General features: G+C 46.8%; 1 protein-coding gene across 11 annotated transcripts in view; it reads right to left on the bottom strand.

Annotated features, from left to right (window-relative positions):
- The window catches only part of KALRN (kalirin RhoGEF kinase), a 459310-nt gene that overhangs the window by 44009 nt on the left and 392510 nt on the right, over positions 1-22791 (bottom strand). For 6 of the 11 annotated variants that reach the window (XM_021400212.1, XM_021400214.1, XM_021400216.1 and 3 more), the window contains 2 exons: positions 3684-3967; positions 2739-2843 (listed from right to left, as the gene is read on the bottom strand). In XM_021400212.1, the coding sequence (XP_021255887.1) occupies positions 2739-2843; positions 3684-3967 (389 nt within the window). The other 5 variants (XM_021400213.1, XM_021400219.1, XM_021400224.1 and 2 more) reach the window with 4 other exon arrangements.

Below are 22791 nucleotides of genomic sequence, written 5' to 3'. Positions count from 1 at the left end.
CTAAAACTCTAAACCTGTTGGCAATCAGCTTTTGGCAGACAGACACAGACTAAACATGGCTAATTCTTTAAAAAATCCGCATTAGAATTATGAAAAAGCTGATTCATCTCTCAGCCACTTGAGAAAGGTCTTCTGGAGAGGACCTATTTCAGCGGAGTCATCAGGCAGGTGCCAAGCAACAAGAGATTAAATGGTGCTGGGCAATAAGTGGAAAGGTGATGGCAGGAATTAGGCAGTGGGCCATCTCTTCCAGCAGCCCTTTGGTGAGTGACACAGCCCCAGGACACAGAGAAAAGGCAAAGGAGACTAATTTCAACCAGAAGCCTCATGACAGAGCAGGAAAGTGAACAGCGTGCCCCTTGTAGTCTCATCTTTCACTCAAATAATACATCTAATCAACAGTTCTAATTACAACAACAACAAAAATTACAGGTAATCAGGCTGGTAATTGAGGAATTAGGCTGGTAATGCAGGAAACTCATACAAATGGAAAAGCTCAGAGAGCAGGTTTCATCTGCAATGCAGTGGACATGTCTGGGATCAAAAAGGCTGAGAGCAGACATACTGGACAAACACGTTGACTATTAACTGTCCAACATAACCCCCTCTTGTGGGAGGAGTCCAACTTTTGGGGGCAATGAACAGCTGTTGCTCTCACTTGTTTTAACTGAAATCGCTCAATATTTCTGGAAAAGTAAATAACAGCAGGATTTTAAAGGGAGCATGGGAACATTTGCTGCCTAAGAGTCTTTGGGGGTAAAGTAAAACACTTCTGTGATTGCCAAAAGAGCCTGGCTTGCGCAGGGCAAATTGAAAAATGGCATTTCAATTCCCTACTGAGTAAATCATAAATTTCTAATATGAAGACATGTGGCCATTTCTGGTTATTTCTCCAAGAGCAGCAAGGCGTTGTCACTGCTGTCTTGCACATGGGCACTGTGGATGTCCCCTCCTGCCACTGCTTCTTCCCCAGTCCACAGGCCATACATACAAGCAGTAACAGGCCACGATCAATATCTAGGACCAAATGAACACAGTTAAAGAGCTTTTGGCTCCAGAGTGGCTCAGACATTGCTCACTCGGTGTTTCAGCGCCAGGGAGTTCGGGACATAAAGAGAACAGGGGAAGAAAAAGGGAGCATAAAAGGGTCTCAGATGCTTCATGCTCTATTTCACCCTCTCTTTTAGGACCAAGTGAAGAAATAGGATGTCAAAATGCTCTGTAAAGCTCTGACATCTGGAGAGGAAAACAGTTTAGTTACACAAGATTGGTGCTGTCAGAAATGTTTTTATGGAATAGTGAAATGACACGGTGTGTAAAAAATCAGAAGTAATGACCAGAACAAGAGCAGGGTTTTGCTGTTTTGTTTCGTCTTGCTTTTTTTTTTTTAAATAACAATCCCCAGACATTTAGCTAAATGCCCCCAAGAGCAAGCCAGCAGCTCTTGTGCTGGGCATGGATCCACCAGAGCAGCACACGCAGTGCTCAGAGGGCAGCAGTCCGCGCCTCCAGATGCTTCCTTCTGGCCTCGCTGCCACCATGATGTTGTAACATTTCCTGACAGATTAGCAGTGAGCCCCCGAGCCCTTTCCTCCACCACTCTGCTCTTTAAGTCCCACAGACGTTTTCTCTAAACTCCTGCCTGAACCTTCCCCAGGAACATTCTGGGTCATTGTGTTTGGGATGGTTTTTTTTGTTTTTGTTTTTTTTTTAAACATTTTATTAATCTCCCCTATCCCTGCTTCTTGGCATGCAGTAATTACAATCAGAAGATAGAGATACAGAAGTGGCAGTGCTAAAAACAGATGCCAGCAGGAAAGCAGGAAGCAGCTAGACGGGGGGATGGATTTTTGCAAGGGAGACGCCAGCACTGCGAATGGGCAAAGAGCACATGTGCAGATGGGGCCTGTGCTATCTGAGAAACACTTTCATAACCAAGTTCACAGATTCTCAGCTCAAGTACAAAACAGTAATTGAAGGACTCCATGAACAACTGCACCATCTACAGCAACAAATTCCAGATGGAACACTCTACAGACCCCAAATAACAGCTGAGAACTATGGCTGACAACATGGTGCTCACAGACCAAGGGCCTCCACATCCCTGGGAGAAACTTCAGGTCCCTTGGGGGCCTCTGAATTAACTGACACAACTGCCACATAACCCAGAAACACCAAATGATAGGACTGGGTAAGACTTCCCACCTGAAAGTTTTAAAGCAATTGAGAGCAGAGGGTGTATGGCGGGACAATCACACAGAAGGCCCGTGTGCAGATCACAAGTTATTTGGCTCTTGGTAACGGTGGTATTTTGGATTCAGGCAGACTCCATCCACCATCTGTCCTAGTCCTCAGGCCCAGGCTGCCATCAAATACCACTTCTGCTGCAACTGCCAGCCACTAGCGACATGATTCTATGATTATGTCATTCTATGTCAGTTTTAAAACCCATGTGGAGAACACACACGATCAGCCTGAGAGGAATTTCTGACCTCACACAACACAAACACACAACACCTGTCATAAAACAAGGTAGCTAGGCTAAACTGTTCATCAGGCACTATATGTAAATCCAAAAAGGTATTAGGTTATGATTCACACCTAGATGTCTGTTGTAAGCACACATCTAAGCCCAGATACTAGAAGACCTCTGTGAAATGACTAGGAGACAGCTACATGAAAAATGCTTTAAGAAAATGTTTAAGAACAGCAAACTGATACAGTAAGGGAGGTCTTACCATCTCATCTTGGGTTGGATCATTGTCAAAAATCTTCATAGGAGGAGGAAGAGGTGTGTGAGACTCTTCGTCTGGCTCATCTTCTCCCCAACCCTTCTTGCTCTTCTAACAAAAATGTAATAAAATTAGAGGCGGGGAGGGGTTTCTTTATGTCTTTTTAGATATTTGGGCCTTACTGCTAGGCTTTGAGTCTGCTAGTAAGACTAAAACTACCTCAGTATGGCGGTGGAGAGAGTTACAGGTAATACCAAGCATCATAAAAGAGAAGCAATAAAGATGTATGGTTTTGCCCGTTAATCCTGGTGTGCTGGTGTCACAGAAAATGTGGGTACTGCATCACATAAGCAGCTAAGGCAGTTACATCTGTCTGCGTGCTGACAGAAAAGTATTTTCTAATTTAACAACTCAATGTACAGTTTCCAAAATGCGTTGCTCTCTTTGCTTTCAGTTCGTATCCTCTCCATTTTCTTCCTGTGATTCCACATTCACTTTATCAGGAAAGAGCCGTTCTAGCAAAGAACATGCCTGCTGAGAAACTGCAGCTACAGATACGCAGCTGGTTTAACAGAAATGTGGCTGTTTCTCTGAGCGTTCATTTTCAATAAGGAATTACACTGCCATGGCAGGAGAAAGGTGATATGAACCTCAGCAAGGAGTGATAACAGCCGCTCAGAAATAGCTTCATTTCTGTCCTTGGCAGGTTTCCAACAGGCTATTAAAAAAAATCTAGTTAAATGATGACAATATATGCAGAGTCTGAAACGTTCCCTATATATTACATTGTTCTTTGGAAGACAGTGCTGGTCGCAACACAGCTTTAACCAATTCAATTTTTCATTCAATTCGCTGCTCCTTCTAGACCCTAAGTGAGCTGCATTTGCTTAAGCGTGAATCACCCACCACCAACTATCAGAGATTCTCTCCTCGCCCTCCATCAACACCCACCTCATCTGCGCTGTCTCCTTGAGGAGTGGTTTCATCTCCAGTCTTTGGCGAGCCGAGGTCGAAGCTCTTCCTGCCATCTCGCACCTTCTTTTGCTTCTTGATGTTGCTCTCAGCCTTCCCGCTGTTCAGCCGGCGCACGGGGCTCGTCAGCCATTTCTTCAGAGTGTTGGTCGAGCGCTTGGGGCCGGGAGAGCTCTGGATGGAGTTGAGGGATGGCTGGGGCTGTAAGTTGGCCACTGAGTCGGACTTGCCCCCGTTTTCATTGGAAGAGACTGAATATGCCTCTGGAAGAAAACAATGCACGTGAGAGATTAAGCCAGCCCCTCTTCTATTTTCTAGTGCACATCGAACACTTGGCATTCCTCAACACAAAAATGCAAGATGCCTCGATGGAAAATTTTGTGACCTCTGAACATTGTGTAATCTTTATTGCACGCCAGAGAGGAACATGCCACGCAACAAGCATCTTTTACAATCTTACACACTTCGCTCATCTCCTACCACGCTGTCTGTCCTTATGAAAGTTCACAGGCACTACAGTTACCCGGTTTTTGATGAGAGCCTGAATTTCATGTTCCGTGCTGAATTTCTCAGCTTCTTCCCACAGATTTCATTGTGCATTGCCAGGAGGAAGCTAAGTGCAAAGAGCAGATTACTACAAGAGATCTGACAGCCACTGACACTTTGTCAGGTCGTGATGCCATAAATGTTTCTCAGCCTTTGCCAGACCCCAGTAACATTACTGTTCGTTTGACTGTGTATTAACTTTTGAAGGTTATTTGAAGCACCTTGAAATTATCTGCTTTGCCCCTGAATGCAATTTCTTAGAAGACTTCACACCTTCTCTAGAACTATGAAATTCTAATGAACAACTACAAAAGATGACAAATTGTTCAAACCAAAGGAAACACCCAAAGAGATACGAGGCAGTTTTTAAATTAAAAAGATTTTCATTATATCCTAAGCAGGAGATTCTGCTGATCTGTATCCACCTGCAATTATCAGTACACATGTTCAGACCCGCACCTTGGAAATGGGACAACCTCCCTCACCCCCCCAAAGCAACAGACCAACGATGTGCCAATATCAATAAGTCTTTAGAAACAAAGCAAACAAGTTGCTGGAACATTTCTCAATTGCCCTTTAAGAACAAGTGTCCTGCTCTCACCTTCCTGAAACTGTGGCAAAAGCAACTCCCTCCCCAGGAGCAACTGAGGACCGAGATGTTTTATCTCATACAGCTTAAGAAGAAATCACTATTTATGTATTTTTACAGAATTCAGAAATTCTGTCACACTCCCATAAAGTATATCTCATACTGCACATCGGAAAGCAGTCATCTGACATTATTACACATTTTCAGATGTTTATCTCTGAGTATCCTAACCACCCCAGCTGAAAACAAAAACATAAGCTACAGCACATGAACTCAGCCTGGTGCATCCAGATACTCTCAGTCCAACAACAAACACCACTGCGGATATTGGGTAATGCACATGCTGAGGGAGAGCTGCCCTCCCAGAGAACAGTCACCTATCCTGATTTAGAAGCCAGCTGTACGCCCAGCAGAGATTGCAGCCTACCTTGTAAAGTGCAGTTCCAAGACATCGCAACCAGACAGCCCCAGTCAGAAGTCAAACCAATAATTTATTACGTACCTGGGATCAAAAGTCATGCTTTTAGAACATACAGAAATAACTGTAACCAACTAGAGTAAGTCAAAGTACATTTCCCAGAGAGCAGAAAATCCACCTCATCTGTCTTCTGACAACAGGAGGAGTAGGAGCATGCCTGGGAAGAAGGCAGATCGCAGGTGGAGCTGCTTAGATCTTTCTGGTCCACTGGTTTCAGACATTCCTCCATCAGGGCAAAGCAAAGCAGGAGTTTTATCTCAGAAAGGCCTGCTTTCAGACAGCTACTGCTGATATTCTGTGAATGTGTAATAGCATTAAATCAACGAGCGCAAGGTAATATTTGTCTGTGGGCAGCTTATCTTCCATTCAATGGGCTTCAGATAGCCTCCTGGAGTGGGCTCCACGTGATGCTCAGGCAGTTTCTCAGCACACCTTATGTCAGCACAATTCAGGCTCTCGTGATGGTGATTCTGAGTGCTTGGGCAGCTCTCAGGGTGCGAGCACCTTCTCCCTCCCCTCCATGCCTCCAGCCAGAAAGTCCTGCTGCAACGGGAGCTGTGCTGCAGGCATGGGAAGAGAAGTGCTGGAAGAGTTCAGGTTGGAGGTGGAATCACCGTCACTGGAAGTGTTCAAGGAATGTCAAGATCTGGCATTGAGGGACATGGTTAGTGGGCACGGTGGGGATGGGTTGATGGTTGGACTAGATGACCTTAGAGTTCTTTTCCACCCTTAATGATTTTCTGATTCTATAGTTCACTCTTTGCAGGCTGTCACTTTCAGGGATGAAATCTGGGGAAGGCACAAGTAACACGGACTTTGCTGAGGAGTGGGCCTAGGTGAGAGGTGGAGTGAAAGTGAGGATAAGCTATCTTCCATGTCTTGGTTAATTAATGTACAAAGAGGCTTTTACTACAGTTTGGAAGCAGCACAGCCCAAACTACAACCTTGAGCCAAAGGCACCTTGTCAATTTACCTTTAAGTAATGGAAGGGAGCTGATAGGAGGTAAAATGGAGTCTGGCCCAACCCCACCAGCTCAAGGACAATCAGGAACTCTCCACTGCCATACTAGAAAAGGCAGCAGTGAGGCAGAAACACCCCAAGTGCCAGAGCTGGCCAACAGACTACCATCCCCATTTGCAGGAATTTTGTTCAAAGTTTAACCTAGAGCCAGTAAAGCTTTCCAAACTGATCACCAGACTTCCAGGCCATCAGGTGGAGAATACAGCCAGCCCAAAAGTTTCAGGAAGGAAAGCTTTGGGTAGTGAGGAGAGTTACACAGTGCAACAGTCCTACCTGAAAGAAGCTTGGGACTTTCCTGCTCGAGGTCATGGCATTGGTAATGGAAAAGGCTATTTACCAGGAACGGCCTACTTTCCATACCCCTAGGACCAGGCAGGGTTTACTGAATCTCAGTTGTGCCATGCTGCACGTGATCCTAGCAGATAACAAGTCTCCTTCATTCTCCCTGCCTGCTGCAGTGCCCCAGCTTACCACTGTAAGGGATCTGGGAGGGAGACCTGGGCTTGGCTGGCCATGCAGCAGTTGAAGGCTGGACATGCAGATTGCTCCAGCCTTATCTTCTTTCTGGACAACAGCGTGCACTCTGTCTGGAGGACAGGCAGGGAAACAGAATGGAAAGGACGTGTGACTGCTCCCCCGACACCATGAGAGCCTCTAGCATTGGGTGGCTTTGCTCTGCTCAGCATCCAACACTTGTACAAAGCACTCCCACGTCATTGTCTTATTCCCCATCGTGTCCAAACATGTACTGTCCAAAAAACACACCTACTGTCCACATACAATATTAATAACTTTTTTTTTTTCTTAAAGGAATTGCCAATATTGCCACGTTCTTAAGCGAGTCACACTTGTCATTTGCCATCCCTGCTGAGAATGATTTTTTTATGCATAATACAGGTCACCCTGACACGGTCACAAAGGCAAGAGTGGAGCTGAAGAAAGAGCAGATCTCCCTTAATGGCAGACAGAGAAACGCAACACACAAAATCTGCCAGGAAAGACTTTTGGGATGACCTCCAAAACCCTGCTTGTGCGAGCTGCGCCGCTTCCGCGACACGTACAGCTACAAACACATTTATCATGTCACGTGGTAGGAGGTGAGGAGATCCAAACACTGAGCGGATCAAGCAGAACATGTTACCGTGTTCTTCTTGCAAAGCACTAGCACATACGCGCTCTGTGAAGCGCGCTGGCAAGAGCTGTCTGGAAGCAGACTGCGCTCAAGAAGAGCCAGCGAGCACTTTGAGTGCGACACAGCGGCTCACTGTGCGGTAATTCAGGCACCCACCGAAACAAGCGGCCCAAGGCGCACCGCAGCAGCTCTGCAGGCACGGCGGGGCTGGCAGCGAGCTGCGGCGTGTGGCCATCGTGTCACCGCAGCCCTGTCTATAAAAAGGTCTCTGGTGAAGAGGAATGGGTGCGGGGAGGTCAGCAGACGAGTGTGGCTAGATGGACTTCCTGGCCAACCCAGTCATTCAGCAAGGAGAAATGACAGTTTCCAAAACACTCCTAAGCAAACCTCCAAGAAACTTCTGGCAATACGGCTGCGGCAGATACACAGCCAGTGCAAAGAGCTTTAACATTCGGAGCTTTTGCACTGCCAGAGTCACGAAATGCTTCCTGTTGTTGCTGCAGTGAACAGACGGCTACAAAAGCACAGCTCTTTTACTTGGAAAATGGAAGGTTCCAGCTCTGCAAGGCTGGGTGAAAGGAAAAACAAAAATCTCACAGACACGTTTTAGCGGCATGGCAGTATTCCCACTTCAGCCAGTAGGAATTGCTGTTGGAACTGAACTCCAAGACATTTTATTTTTACCTCCCCATTCCCCAGAGCACACAGGGGAGCAGAGGTCTGACCCGGATAACACAGCATCTGATCCATCTGCAGAACCCAAGGTTGTAACGGGGAATGGGAAAGGCTTCTCAGAGCAATTGAGAAGAAAAACACCAGGCTTCTCTTTTTGATCCATACTAACCACATACCATATATGATAGTAGGAAAGTATGCTTTGATAACAAGATTTTAATACAGAACACGGCTATGATGATGCATAACTATGCCAGGACACACTCCTGCTTGAGCTGAGATGAGGTGAATCATTACATGGGACCAGTGGATTTAGGCACGGCTCCAATTCTCACCCCTGAAAACCAGTCTGAGAGAAAAGGATTTTTTTCACAGGAGCCAGAGAAGATGAGCCAGAATGGGACCTCGGTAATTCTATTAGCATGTGCATTTAAATCTACATTCTTTTCACAGAAATAATTCCACTCATGAATGAAAGCCAATAACTACAACCTGACCAATGAGCACATAAATTAACTCCACTCGGCTCCGCTCAGCACAGCCCTTTTTCCATATTCAGTGATTGCTGTAAAATAACATTTATGACAAAGACAGAATTGAATCAGATGTGGGTGAAAGACTAACTCGGTCCTTTCTCAAGCTACTACTTCCTGAAGGACGGGAATCTCTGAAGCAGAAAATCTTGGAAAGCGGGAGGCATCCAGACTCCCCCTAGGCTCAAGCACAGCCCATTTGTTAGTATTACGCACTAAACAAACAAGGATCATCCAAGCCATCAAAATGCACTCTCCCTACCCTGTCCAAGAGCAGCTCGTGCGCCCTAGAGGTTGTAGGCTCCAGTTCACATCTCAAGGCCCCACGAGGCTTTATGTGCTCCCTGGGGCTCTGCCACCTCCTGTTTGCTCCAGCGCTAAAGGGGTAAAGCTCTACTCAGCAAAGATGGCAGAAGGAGCAATGAGCACTGCTTCTTTGGTCTCTTCTGTGCTTTTGCATTCAATGTCCAAAACATGCTCAGAGAAACATTTTTATTGGCACAAGTCAGGGTTACAAAACTTTGTGGCTTAGGCAGATGACAGGACAGATCCCAGTTTTAGCGTTAGAGCCTGTTCTGCATGTAAAATCTGGCATGGATTTCCTAAAACATTGGGAGGTAGCAATATGTGGATAATTCAAAGTCACTTTGCAGCTGTTCCTCAAATGAAAACACTAAACACTGGTTCATGACAAATGTAAATAATGAACCTGACAAGTTTTAATGTCAGCAGATAAACTGCCTCCTCAGGCGCCGCGTCTGTACCAGGTCCCAAGTGAACATGAGGAAATTTTCAGTGCCCGCATCGGACAAAGATGAAGGACAACTGGCACAAAAAGCCCTTTAGATTAGAAGCACATTTAACTTGCGCAATGAAATTGCAAAACTCTCCTGCAGTCCTCCTGGCTCCCACCTGCGTCCCGTCCTGCTCGTGTCCAGCTGCGTGCAGAGATGCCAGTGAGGGAGAAACAAGGGGACACAGCTAGGACCCCCCTTCACCCATGGGTGAAGACACCTTGAAATGTTTCTTGAGAAATGAGATTTCTATTGAAATCTCAATGCAAATTCCACTCCGAGTTCAAATGTTCTCCCTGTCTTTATAACGGCCTGGAAACGAGCAGACTTGGGAAGCTTCAGCAAAATCTTCTGTTTGTATCTTGGAGCATCACTTGAAGCTTCAGTTTGGAAGTAATGTCCAAAAACACAAATCAATCTGGCAGGACTCTCACAATTCCATTTATGTGGATGAAACGACTTCAGTCCAAATTTAAAGAGAGATACGGAGTTAAATATTTCATGCAAATGTTTCTGGTCCAACAGAGAAAGAAACCTACATTGCTAAAAGCAGACGTACTTGACAAACTTTCCAGTCACTGTAATGTGAGAACTCAAATTTTGACTTACGGGTTCACTGCCAAACATGCAAACGAGACTAACTTCCAAAATTAACTGGAAAAAATAAATTAATCACACAACGTTCGGAACGCAACTGTTTCTTTATTCAATAGCTGATCTTTCTTGGAAACGGGCAAGAAGAGCCATCTGACAAAGATGATGTTCTGCAGAATTCCCTGTAGTCTTGCTGTAATGAAAGAAGGATGTTCCTGGGAGGGTTGCGTTTGACTTAGAACCATTGAGAAAAGAACACTGATCTGTAGGCCTTAATGCTTTGATACTGGAGTACCAAAGCTTCCCAGTCATTGCTTCCAAGCAGGAGATGAAGCAGAGGACAGCAGGCGCTCACCTAGCCCGGGTGCTGGTTCCTCCCAGCAATCAAGGAGCCATGCTTGCTGCTGCCCGAGGGCGATGCGGAGCGGGACGCACCCCCTGCAGCAGCCTCTCTCTTCCCATTAACTACAGAGGGAGCCCGAGTAAATTACACCCTTGACTAAATTTAGTTACTGTGAATCCCCTTCCCACATTTGAGTATGTTTCATACCAGGCCGATCTCGCAGCAGGAAATGATTAGCTGAAGTTAAGCATCTGACAATTCCCTTTAATGAGCAATAACTCATGGCAGGCCGCCATTAGCTCCAGTTGAATAGCTTTTATTTTTAGCTGGTGTTGCTCAGATGAGGCTTTCATCCAGCATGTGCTGGGAAAGCTGACATCCCAAAGTAGTCTCCAGGTCTTGGTTGTGCCAGCCGGAGCGTCAGGGCTCGAGAGCGCCGGTTCCTGGAGGTCAGCGAAAAGTCACCACAGTTCTGGGAAAGTTTCAAAGGGTGAGAGAAAGCCCAAAGCCTGGAGAAGCAGCACAGAGGCGCATGGTCTCAAGAGACCTTGCAAGAGAAGTTCCTGAAACCCTGAGAGCGTGCAGAATGAGTGAGCTGGGCTGCTGGGAGAGAAGCTGCACAAGGGTAAGGCACAGTGCTGCAGCCTGCTGCGTGGTAACATGACTTTGTTGCTGTCCAAGAGTGATGGTAAGAACAGCCACAGCAGTCACTCCTACCACAGCTACGGTTTCATATGGACTTAGAGCTATTGCCAGAGGCAACTTTAGGGAAAGCACAGGGAGAAGAGGAAAAGAGGTCCTCAGATGGATACAGGGCGGGATCTTGCTTCCTACGGATGAGCATTTAAACCAGGAGCTTCTGCATACGAGGGCAGGACATGTCCTTGCACCTCTGAAGAGGCTCTCAGGAAAGTGTGCAGTTTGACTGGGTAGCATCAAGCACTTGAGTGGCAGACATGTCTGTGGTCCTCCTCGTCAGGTGTCCCATCCAGAAACGTGTATCCACACAACAGCTTACAGCTGTGATGAGCATCCATGATGGGAGGTTCCTCTCCATCCATTGGCCTTCCCATATGACCCCTCACGTAAGCTGCTCTGAGTTCACGATAAGAATAACAAGAGGACATCACGCACAGAGTGAATCCACTCATCTGCTGGGGAGATGCTCCTAGCCAGCTCCTGTCCCCAGACACCATGAGATAGGTGTGCAACAGGCCAACCTTGAGTCCTTCAAAGGACCCTCATTATCTCCTCAGGCACAGCAACACCCTTCTAGAATATATTTGGACTGAATGAAGGAGCGTGGCAAAGCTCAGAAAAAGAGCAATTGCTCCACACAACAGTTTGAGGACAAACGCAGTAGGTCTACGCACTTGATTTCATTCACTCATTCCCTTGGCTGGGGATCGAACCCAGTGCTTGTCTTGATCCAGCCCAGCAACACCTCTGCAGGGAACGTACGTAGGAACAGTCTTCTGGTAATGCCTCACAGCTTTGTGGGCAGATTTCTGAAGGTAAGAGGCATGCATCTCTCTTTAGCAAGAAAGGAAATAAAAAGTCAAGCATAACAAGATCCAGAAAGGGCATGCTTTTTTTTTTTTTTTGAACAAACCAACATTTATTTCAATTTAGTCAAACAACTTGTTGAAGCACTTCTAAGTTCTTCTACTTTACATTTTGTATTTACACTGTCCTCGTTCTGTGACAAAAATAACATAATCCCAAGCCCTGAAGTTTCCAGAGTAAGTGTCACTAGCAGCAAAAGGAACAGGACTCCAAACACAAAGCAAAATCCTCCTTGATATATTTGGACAGGAGACTTATGTGTGTTTTAAAAAAATAAAAATAAAGGTGTTAACCCTGAACCTTTACGGAGACCTGTATGGGGTGATGAGGGGAAAAATGTCATGATTAAAGCTGAACAAGAACAGCACTGGCTGGCCTTTGCAAGTACACTGTTACTTTTAGCATAAGGAACTGTGAAATGCTTAGACACCCACACAGAAGCAGACTTTTTAACTTTGATCTAAGCAGTGTTGCTCTGCTGAGAGTGCTAAGGGTACCAGAGATGGTGAATACTGCCTTTTATCCTAGTGGTGGGCACAAAAACAAAATTTATTGCACGTGGTTTCCAAGCAGCTGTTAATACAACACAAGCCTTATTCTTTTGTAAAGCGTCAGGGGTCAGCTTCATTCAGCAGCTCCCAAATTGAGCTACTGTAAGAACGTTTCCACATTTAATGAAGTCATTTCTCAGTTGAATGACATCATTGGATTGGATGATCTTAGAGGTCTTTTCCAACCTTAATGATTCCGTGACTGCTAAGGACAGCTCTGCTTTATGCTCGAAGCCAGCAGCCTCTATGCAAGGTGAACAACCGCTGAACTTTTGGGGAGAGAGGAGGACATCGGAATGTCTTATTTATATCTCCCTACCTCAAAGGAAACCATAGCTATGTTTCCAAACAATTCCTAATGGAAACAACTGAAGGGGTTCTGTGACAAAATAAATTGGAATTGGAAAACAAAAAGCAAGAACAGAACCCAAAGCTTTTTGGGGTAGGAAGAAAAACTGCATCTTGAGAAAGAAGGAATTGGTCATTAAACTTTCCAGGCACACACAGGGCTCAGAAAGCACAGAAAACAAGCAGAAAAAACCAAACACAACTGTGTGCATCTTAGCGTCAGCTTCTTTTGCCAAATGCAGTAGCTTCCAACATTCAGCAGCTGTCTCTTGCTTTCTAGTGGTGTGGAGTTCTCTTTGGTACTTGGAGGCTGTCAGGAGCTCCGGGCAAAGAGAAAGTCTTTGTCCATTTACCAACCAATTCCAAAGGCGCTGATCTTGAATAACTTTACTAAGCAAAAATGACACAGATGTCTAGGTAAGGGGCTTTTCTCTTAGTAAAGTTGTGGTAGGTGCAGTGGAAACCCAAGGCAATCTACATGCTTGTCAAATTGTGCCTAGGTAAGAACAGAGTCCTCCATGAACGTCTCCCATTTGTTCCCTCTTAAATTATTCAGGCTCTGACAGCCCCTGAAAAGAAAAGAACGGAACAAGGATAAGTTGCGAGTGGTGCAGGCGAGAGCGGACACCACGAAACCACCAAGAACAACGAGGTTGGGGTGCTGGACGACAGACACATGGCAGCCTCAGCCTCCGCGGCTGCTGCCCAAAGCAGCTTCCTGCACACCCTTCTCCTCCAGAAATACCAGCGGAAAATACAAGCTCACAGCAAAGGTACTGGCTGGGATGGATTGAGAGAAGTAATGAATGAAGTCAATGCAAACAGCGGTAGGGAAATAAAACACACAGATAAGAACTGCTGGTACTTGCGATGCTTGGCTCTTTAACACGGCACAGCAAAATGGCTAAGCAGCTCGGAGACTTTTAAGTGCACACTCAAGACTGTCAGACTTTGGGAAGCTTTGGCTCACTCAGCTTAAGCAGGAATGCAGAACATCACTTGCTGCCCCACGTAACAACCCATGCGATCTGTGTCCCGGTTGACTGCAGGGCAGGGAGCAGGCCTGGAAGGAACCTTCCCTGCGGCACCCGTCAGCGCATTTATCATCTATCAGTGCTGAAATCACTGCTATGCTGCATCTGCGTCAGCAGGAGAGATGGAATGGGAAATTGAGCTCTAAAAGACATCTGCTGCTCAGGGTAGGAGAGCTCTGCAGCACTCCACCGAGCTTTCAGCCCTCTGAGGCTGAGCCTTGACCCAGCCACCAGCATCCCCACTACAGCTGCTCCTGAGGAACTGGGTGATTCAGGTTTCTGGAGGGCCTCAAGGAACATCCTATGGTTTCTCAGTGCCTGCATCATTGCTCCTTACCAACAAGCATCGCATGGGGAAAAAAAAAAACCTGAAGTCCAGTTTAGCAGAGAGTTGCACTACAACTGCATCGCTTGGCTCCCCACTGCATCAGTGTCTAATCACAAGTAGCTGCAAAACTGCTCTACCAAGTAAGAGTCTAATAAGAGAGATTATCGTTACAAACCCTCTCTTCACAGCTACATCACTGCTGCTGAGCAGTGACTTCCTTTCAGCCACATTCTTCAAAACAGCTAGGAAAAAGAAATACTTCTATTTGAACACAACAGGGAGGGTAGGCTGGTTGAACAGCAGAGGCTCTTTGACTCTAAAAACACTTTGTTGAGTCGGGTAATCATTGACTGCAGTGTACAATGCCCCACCACAGGCATCCACCCACATGATAGTTTGCTATCTCCAGGACAAGCGAGTGCAGTGAATACTCAGCAAACTTTAGTCTTTAGGTGTTTGTCTGCAACTTGATTTGCTCAAGACCCTTCTCAGACACACTGCCAGCTCAGATGTTACAGCAGCACTGCTCCCAGCAGCTCCAGCCCTACCTACACAGCCCGGGATGCTCGAGTCTGAGTGAGCTCAGTGACACTGAGACAGAGCCAGGGAAGATGCTGCTGTCTGCTCAGCACCTGGCAGGGCTGTGCTATGCCGTCACGGAGCTGAAGTCACTGCTGGAACACTGGCAGCGCTTGCCTCCTTCCTGCCTACGGCTATGATTTTCCTTCTGCTGCCCTCCTAAGGATCCCTGTTGATTAATACTTATTCTGTTTCCTAAAGAAATCTATTCAGCCTCCACGTACTACAGCTGAGAGCAATGTTTGAGCATCATGTTGGTCCTCAGGGTTCAAACTACAGAAGTTATAATGAATAGCAGTCTGGAGGCACTTCAATGGTATTAGCTGTGAATCATCTTTTTACACTGTACCACTCAGATACATTTGGATCTAAAAGACATTTGCATTTCTAATTAAAACAGATTACCATTAGTAATGAAAGAATGTCTTAAATCAGAATCCTTAGGCCATAAAAGCTAATTGCACGATGCTAAAACTGGATTTCAAAAATATACATATTATACCCCCTGCAGGATTAATTAGGCAACATGTCTTCAAAAGAGTTCTCAAAAGTGTATTTATTCAGCATGTGGTTAAATTATATGGGGTTGTGCAACCCTTCCCATAGCCTGCCTTGGAGCTGGGGCCGCAGGGTGCTCAGTGTGGGCAGGGGCTGCAGCAGAGCCCGGTGCAACGGGACACGCGTGCGATGCTGGGCTCTGTACCTGGGTGCAGCCCACAACCTAATGCAGCACTGCTGCTCCCACGCTGGTTTTAGCCACGGTCAACTCCAGTGCTGCTAAGCAACGTCATACTGGGAATGTGCAGAGTGTAGTACCCCAGACATGCAGGCCCATGAAAAGGCCAAAGTGAACTCGCAGACTGAACTCTGGAAGCTCTAACTCCTGCCCATTGGATGCTCACCTCGGTATCAGGTCCCCACCTGGTTTCAAGAAAGTTTCAGAGAACTCACTGAATGGCAACGTGTTGTCGGATGGGTTACGATGTACCGCACGTCTTAGAGATGTGAGAAACATCTGTTCATTAAAGCTGCATGTATTTTGAAGGAAGGAGCGAAACACACGTACACAGCCTCAGAGGATGTAGCTGTAGCTTGGGATGTGCCATTCCCCGCCCTCCTAGCATGCTCAGAGCTGCTTGCTCCATGTGACATCTCAGCTTAGAAAAATGCCCAGGATCACAACGGCAAGAACATCTCCTGACGAACCCTAGTTCCAGGCAAAGAGTCCATCACTTTCATAAATGTTTAATTCAGCACAGCCTTGTGCTAAAGAACAAGGGATCTTTGCTCAGAAATGACATGCAGAACCTACTTGTGCTTTCCTACACACAGGGGCATTACATTTCCATGTTCGATTTGCATCCTCCAAATACAGAAAAAAAAAACCTTCACTGAAAACCATCTCCCAGCTCCTTAGGATCGCATCTGCTCAAGGCTAATCTGCAGACCTGGCTCCCAGGCTTCAGCCTTCAATGCAGCCTGGAAAATAATGTTGCAGAGCTCCAAGATTTCAGAGGTGTTGAGCTGCACCAGGGCCAACTCTGGCTGCAGCACACTGAGCCACCAAGAGCACTGGGGTGCAACAGGGGCAGTCAGATAGTAACTACCAAGTCTTAATGTGAAAACACACAAAATGGGAGATGTATTTGCTCCGTTTTCCAAAAGTACCAAGCAATCAGAGTTCCCATACAGCAGAAGAGCATCTCTAGGCACTGGGAACTGCTGGGAGGTGAGGGAGTGAGAAAGCAGAGCTGCACAGGGCTTTCTGCAATGCGATATTATGCACATCACATTAGAGAAAAGCCAATGACATATATATAAACTGAAGCGTATTTAACGGCTCTCTCCCCATCAAAGAGAAGCTGTTCTATTATTAACTGCTGTAATTCAGTTTGCAGGTTCCATTTCTCGTGTCATTAGGACTCCACCGGTGAAATTTTCATATTTCATCCTAACTATCTGCAAGGAGCCCAGGTGATGTGCGCAGCTTCCACATTCTCAGTCCAACGGGGACAGCCCAGGGCAGCAGCTGATGGGTTGAGTGGCACATCCAAAAAGAGAGATGGGATGCACTAACTGCCTTTCATCCCAGGAACTGTCTGTCTTTCAGGATAATCAACCACATCAAACATGAACTAGAAGCAAACAGGTTGAGTTTGGGTTTGCGGTTCTACAATGGCAAAGAACATTGGCCAAGGGAGACATTTTGAGGCATATCACCTTAGGTATTTTCTGCTAATTTTTGCAAGTGCTCAGGTTCTACTTCGGATCTTTTTCCAGAAAGCAGCCTGATGTACTTCTGTAGTTGTAAGTATTTTTACACCACACTGTAGTGTGTGATGCAACGTTGGCAATTGAACCATTCCGCAATAGCAACTGATAGGCAGTGGCTCAACTGGCGGGAGAGCTGGAGCTCCTTACCCAACCAAAAACCACTCCTGAAGAATCCCTCAGCACTCACTGACTATTCACCTGATTCTTCTCTTTGGAGAAGAAGAAACCGCAACTTTTGCCAAAGACCAAAATGTTTTCATAAAGCCTGTTAACAGACGAGAACTACACTGAAATGTAGCAGTGCTCTGCTGTGTTTGAGTAGTACGCTATCAGTGATATTTTTAGAAGACTCAAAACATTGGAGTCTAACTTCAACATGACAAATTAGTTTTCTTAATACATACAAAAGTCTTAACAAGGTGTGTGCTGAAACATAACACTTTGGGGAAAAAAAAAAAAACAACACACCAAAATCCTTCTGGGGTCATGTGAAATCATTGCCCTTTTTGTTTCACTTCAAAATGGATAGATTTTATTTCAGCATCCGTCCATTGAATTCTTCAACAATGCATCTATCTGGCACTTATTTTATAGAAAAGCAGCATACTAAGCCACCCCACGTTCTCTGAATTAAGCAAGGAGTTACCCGAGCTATATTTTTCACAATTATCTGCTCTTATTTTCCCTTGGAATAAAGTCTCCCTTCTCCAGGCTTTTGACAAGATGAATAAAGCCTTGTGAGTTCTTGTATGTTTCTTGGCATGAATGGAAAGTTTAGGAGCTCTGCCTGAATAAAAGCAAACCCCACGTTTTGTTAAGGCTGGACGATTTTATCAAAGTAGAAAACAATGCAGCAATCTGAATAATAAGCATCCCCCCACGCATCCAGCCCCAGAGCTGTAACTAGAAGCTGATCTTGCTGTCTACTTTACTTACATGAGCTACAAGCTGAAAGTTTCTGTACAACTGCTGTTACATCCTGTATATAACCACATCTCAAAAGATAAGGCTGCGCGATCAGCCTGAAAATGGAGATATGAAGCCAGGGATGAGGGGCTACCTCATGTCCAGAGAGCTAGAGTCATCCAGCAGTGCGTGGAATTCACGAAGAAGAAAAATACCAAATAATGCCTGGATTGCTTGGGTCTTGGGAACTGACAGACACTTGGAAAAGCATCCTGAATGCTGGCATTGATGTGGGGCACACCAGGGCTACAGAAAGTGGCTGGCAGCGAGCAGAGGAGCCCCATGCATGGCCAGCCCTGTGGAAATCCCAAACCTCCTCTGCTCTTTGACGCTTCATGTGTCGTAGCACAAAGCCACAGAAAACAGACCTGAGCAAACTCATAAGCAATGTCCCTACCTTAAAAGACCTCCTATGAACAGATAAGATTTAACAATACTTATAGCTAAATCATCCTAAAAAGGGCTTACTGCTCCCCAGCACTGGACTGAACACCGCAGCAGCCAGCTGCGCTTCCTGTTCCATTGCTCATGTTCAGAGACAGTTTATCGGCCTCGAGACTTCTGCCCAAATCCTCACAGGTCTCACTGCCACATTCAAGGGGAGGACATGCACAGGTTCAGACCTACAGGTCTTCATTTCCTCCAGCAGACCAGCATGGGGACTGCTGGGCACTTTGCACGTGCTTAGCTCAGGACGCTTTAGGCAGGGTGCAAGGCGGGCATAGGAAAGCACAATTCCACACTAGTTCTAGGGTTTTTTTTTGCCAGCAGCATTCACCTTGCCATGCTCATCCCACTTGCCCAGAGGAGCAGCGTTTCCATCAGCTCTCTCCTTCCACTGCAGCTCGACTCAGCCTGCAGAGGTGGGAGAACACCGGGCTTGGAAGAGCTGCTCCTGCCATAGGCTCACTGGTTTTCTCTTAATAGAGCTGGAAGGAGACAGCAACAGCTCTCCCAAACCTCACAGAGCCGTTTTCTTGTGAACCTGCCAGGAGAAGGAACCGAGCCCAAGGCTGGCGCCCACGGAGAGCCGGTACACTTGATCCTCTTGACTTTTCTGAGATGCAGCTAATGAGCAACACAGCGGCTTAACCAGCAGAGTGTATTTGGAGAAGGTAACAGTTTCCTCATATTTCTCATTCAAGGAGGACCAGGAAACGAAGCAAGCTTTGGTTGACACCCTTAGCTTTACTATTGTTTTCTCCTCTGCCTCATTTTTGACAGAACTGCTTCGGCCATGCATTCCACTGCACTTTATACAGTGTAACCATGGCTCAGGCTGAAACACTAAATAAAATATGTTCAAATTAGGAAATGTTACGGGCTTGGACATACTACTGCAGATCACTCCCTTGCTACCACGCAGCACTAAGGTACCAGTTTCCTTAGCAAAGCCTGCAGCTTGCTCTAACACAATGTCAGCACCTTCTATAAAAAGCACCATCAGATCTCACTTTCTACCTAATGAAGAAATAACTTTCATTAAGATGCTGCTGACAGCCCTTGAAATTACGCCAGTTTGCCCAACTTCCAGTTAAGGCTCTGTTTCTGACCAGCGAGCAGAGATGCTCAAGGCAGCTGGCGGAGCTCCCTTTGCTGCGCATTACAAGAAGGCCAGTAAGAAATCAAGAAGCGGAAAAGAAAGGAAAGAAAGAAACAGGGCAGTAACAGAAAGAATGCAAAAAGAAGAGCCAAACTCCACCCGGTGCCAGCCCTGCACGGCCACGCCGCAGAGCCGTGTGCCGATAGGAGTGTGGGGCAATGGCACTGAACTCTGCCCTCAGCTCCATGGTTAAAGGTAACCAAGCTTTGACTTTGTAACAGTCAGAGAGTGCAGCTGACCACTTGCTCCAGAACAGACATTTCTCAAAGCAGAAGTCCCTCTGCTTTCCCTCTGTTCCCACATCACAACTGTTTTAATGGAGCCTCAGACCAGAACCACGCAGATAACTGAGGAGATGGTGTTAAAAGAAACATGGAATTATTTTAAACAGAAGATCCTGGGCTGATTTGTGAGGAGAACTCAATGACCGCCTCTAGTTATCAGAACGCCATCAGAACCCGAACCATCTCATCAACCTGCTTCCAAAACCAGTTCTGCAGCGCTAAGGGGCATCCCACTACACAAGGTCATTACTTTGAGTTTGTGCATTTAGGAAATGCTGCAAGAAGCCTTGCTTGGCTGCTCCCAGCTGATTGAGGCCATTGGCCTGGAGGCTGTGCAAGGCTACTGCTCTTAGTTCCCCCTTTTTATGGCTGAGAACAAGTGACAGACTCTTGCTTCGAGGCACTCCTATATTAGGATTCATATTTCTCCATACTGCAGGACAGAGAAGTAGTCCTTATTTAGTTCATGGAGGGGACTATCTGGGTCAGAGCAAAACCGGTACTGAATGTCATTCACTTTCCCTGTATGGATCCCAATAGTTCCGTACACAGGCAAAGCTGACACAATGAGAAACTCACCGAGAGAAACAGGCACAAAAGCAGGAACAAGGTCACTGCTACTGCAAAAGACAGAAGATGATTTATACGATAGTTTGAGTTGCCTGTCAAAATCCTTCAGAGAAATGACCAGTTAAACAAAATGTATTTATTTAATGTTATACTCAGGACCTCTGGTTTGTTGGCTTTTTTTTTTTTTTTTCAACATTATTGTCGCTATTTAGGAGATGAAGCATTCACATCACTTCCAAACTCCACGGCACAAAAAGCACCAACCTCTGTTTGAGAGCAAACCATAGGCTCAGCTGCTCAGTTCCTCTCACAGAAAGTTTTCACAGGCACAGTGAAACCTACTCGGCTGGTGCAAGGATCAAGATACATTAGGCATCTGTCACAGGAAAAAGGAGAGGTGGAGGGAAGGTCATTGGCGGGGCAGCAGGGAGAATTACTCCAAGGTGTTTATATATCCATCTTAACACAACCAGAAGTGACCTCTCTCTACTACAAGTCTGAGATCAGTGAGAAGTCCTAGAGAAGACACGTCTCCCCAAAAGCAAACTGTCCCCCAAAAGCAAAGATGAACACTGACAACGCAGGATACACAAGGCTTCGAAGGCCAGGTTGCCACTTCAGAGCATCTCCCAATTGAATGGCAGAAGCTGCCAACAAGAACACACTGATGATATTGTCTCGGACACCCAAATCCCTCCTCAAGTACAGGGTTGGTACTGCTTGTGCTTAGGGAGCACTTCCACTACTGGACTGCCTCTGTTTTTCTGTGTAGTAGATAGCTTTTTACACTTTCTGCCCTTTCCAAGTTGACTACCAAGGTCGCAAAAGAAAGAAAGCGACTGGTGCCACAAAACACCTTTTGTCACTGATCCTTAAACCAGAACTGCAAACACAGTTAATACTTCAAAAGGAGAGAGAAGAGCCAGCTGCTTCCTCTCCCCCTCCACCTAGAGCCCTGGCTTTCACAGTGGTTTGGCTCAACAACCTTTCTGCTAGCAGCTCTACTGAGGCCACCAGGTTATGTGCCTCTTCTTAAGACCTTTGCAGTTGCTTAGCTGGCATGAAGTGGGATGTTCTCCCCAGGCTGAAAGAGATCAGCATCTCACAAACACACGTTTCAGCTCTGGTCTGGGTCAGTAACTGGGGTAGCAGTGCTTCTGCATTGCAAATGTGTGCCCACCTTCACGTGGGGATTCCATCATGAACAAAAGCCTGAAATTTAAAAGCTTTAGTCTTAAAAGAAACAACAGCCTCAAACAAAAGATGCAAGTACTGTTGGGGAGACTGATGCTTGGCCACTCTGAGATACCACATTGAGCCCCTGTAAAAAAACTTGTGCTGTGCAGAACAAGTTCTAGAGCCGTATCACAGAGTGAGTGCTGCAGGCGGGGAAGCCTTTACCCAGACCATCTCAGCTGGGATGTTCCGAGCAAAAACCAGTCTTCCTTTTCTTTTCAGAAGGTGCTCTCGCCGCCGTGCTGTTCCCACATCTCCCCAAGAAGCCCTCAGCCCCGGCCCAGCACCCCCAACCCTTCCCACATCACCATTCACAGATTTGCCAGCTGTGAGAAACAGATGTTCCCAAAGCGTGCTGCTCTACCCGAGCCCAAGAAAGACTGGGAAGGGGGAGGAGGGAGCAAGGAGAAGAAATCTCATTTAAGCAAATATTTTTGCCTGCCCCGCTGACCTTACAGTCCCTGGGTGTTTCCTACCAGCCACGACAACGCGGATCCCGTCAACTTCAGCCCTCTCCCTCCCGATGCCCCGGCCCCGCTGCCTGCAGGGAGGGCTCTGTCTGCCCCGGGGAGGTCCGGCTGCCCCGGGACGGGGGGTCCCGGCAGCTCCTCCGCCCTTTTCCTCCACACTCTCCCGGAGTGGGGCAGAGGCCGCTGCCCGGGGGTCCCACCGAGCTCCCGGCCCCGACCCCGGGGACAGACGCTCCTCCCGCCCCCGAGCCCAAGTCACCACCGACCTTTGCAGGAGCAGCAGCAGCACTTCGCCAAGAGCCATCCTACACCGGAGCGGGCTGGATAGCCGCGCCTGCCCGCTTTCATGCTGCCTTCGGGCTGCTCATGGCAAGGAGCCACCGGCCCGCTTGGAGAAAAAAATAATATATATATATATATATATATTAAAAAGAGCCTCAAAGCCGAAAAATACTGGAAAGAGAAAGGCACTAAGCGGCCGAGCCGCCCGCGGAGCCGCCGCTGTCCCCGCGGAGCCCGGCGCGCACCTCCGGGGGCGGAGCGGGGCCGCCCCAGCCCGGCCCTTATGCAACG

Source organism: Numida meleagris, chromosome 5, assembly GCF_002078875.1.
Source record: "Numida meleagris isolate 19003 breed g44 Domestic line chromosome 5, NumMel1.0, whole genome shotgun sequence".
In the NCBI taxonomy this organism is placed as follows: Eukaryota; Metazoa; Chordata; class Aves; order Galliformes; family Numididae; genus Numida; species Numida meleagris.
Note: the sequence above shows the minus strand (reverse complement) of the source record. Positions and strands in the feature narration are given on the sequence as shown.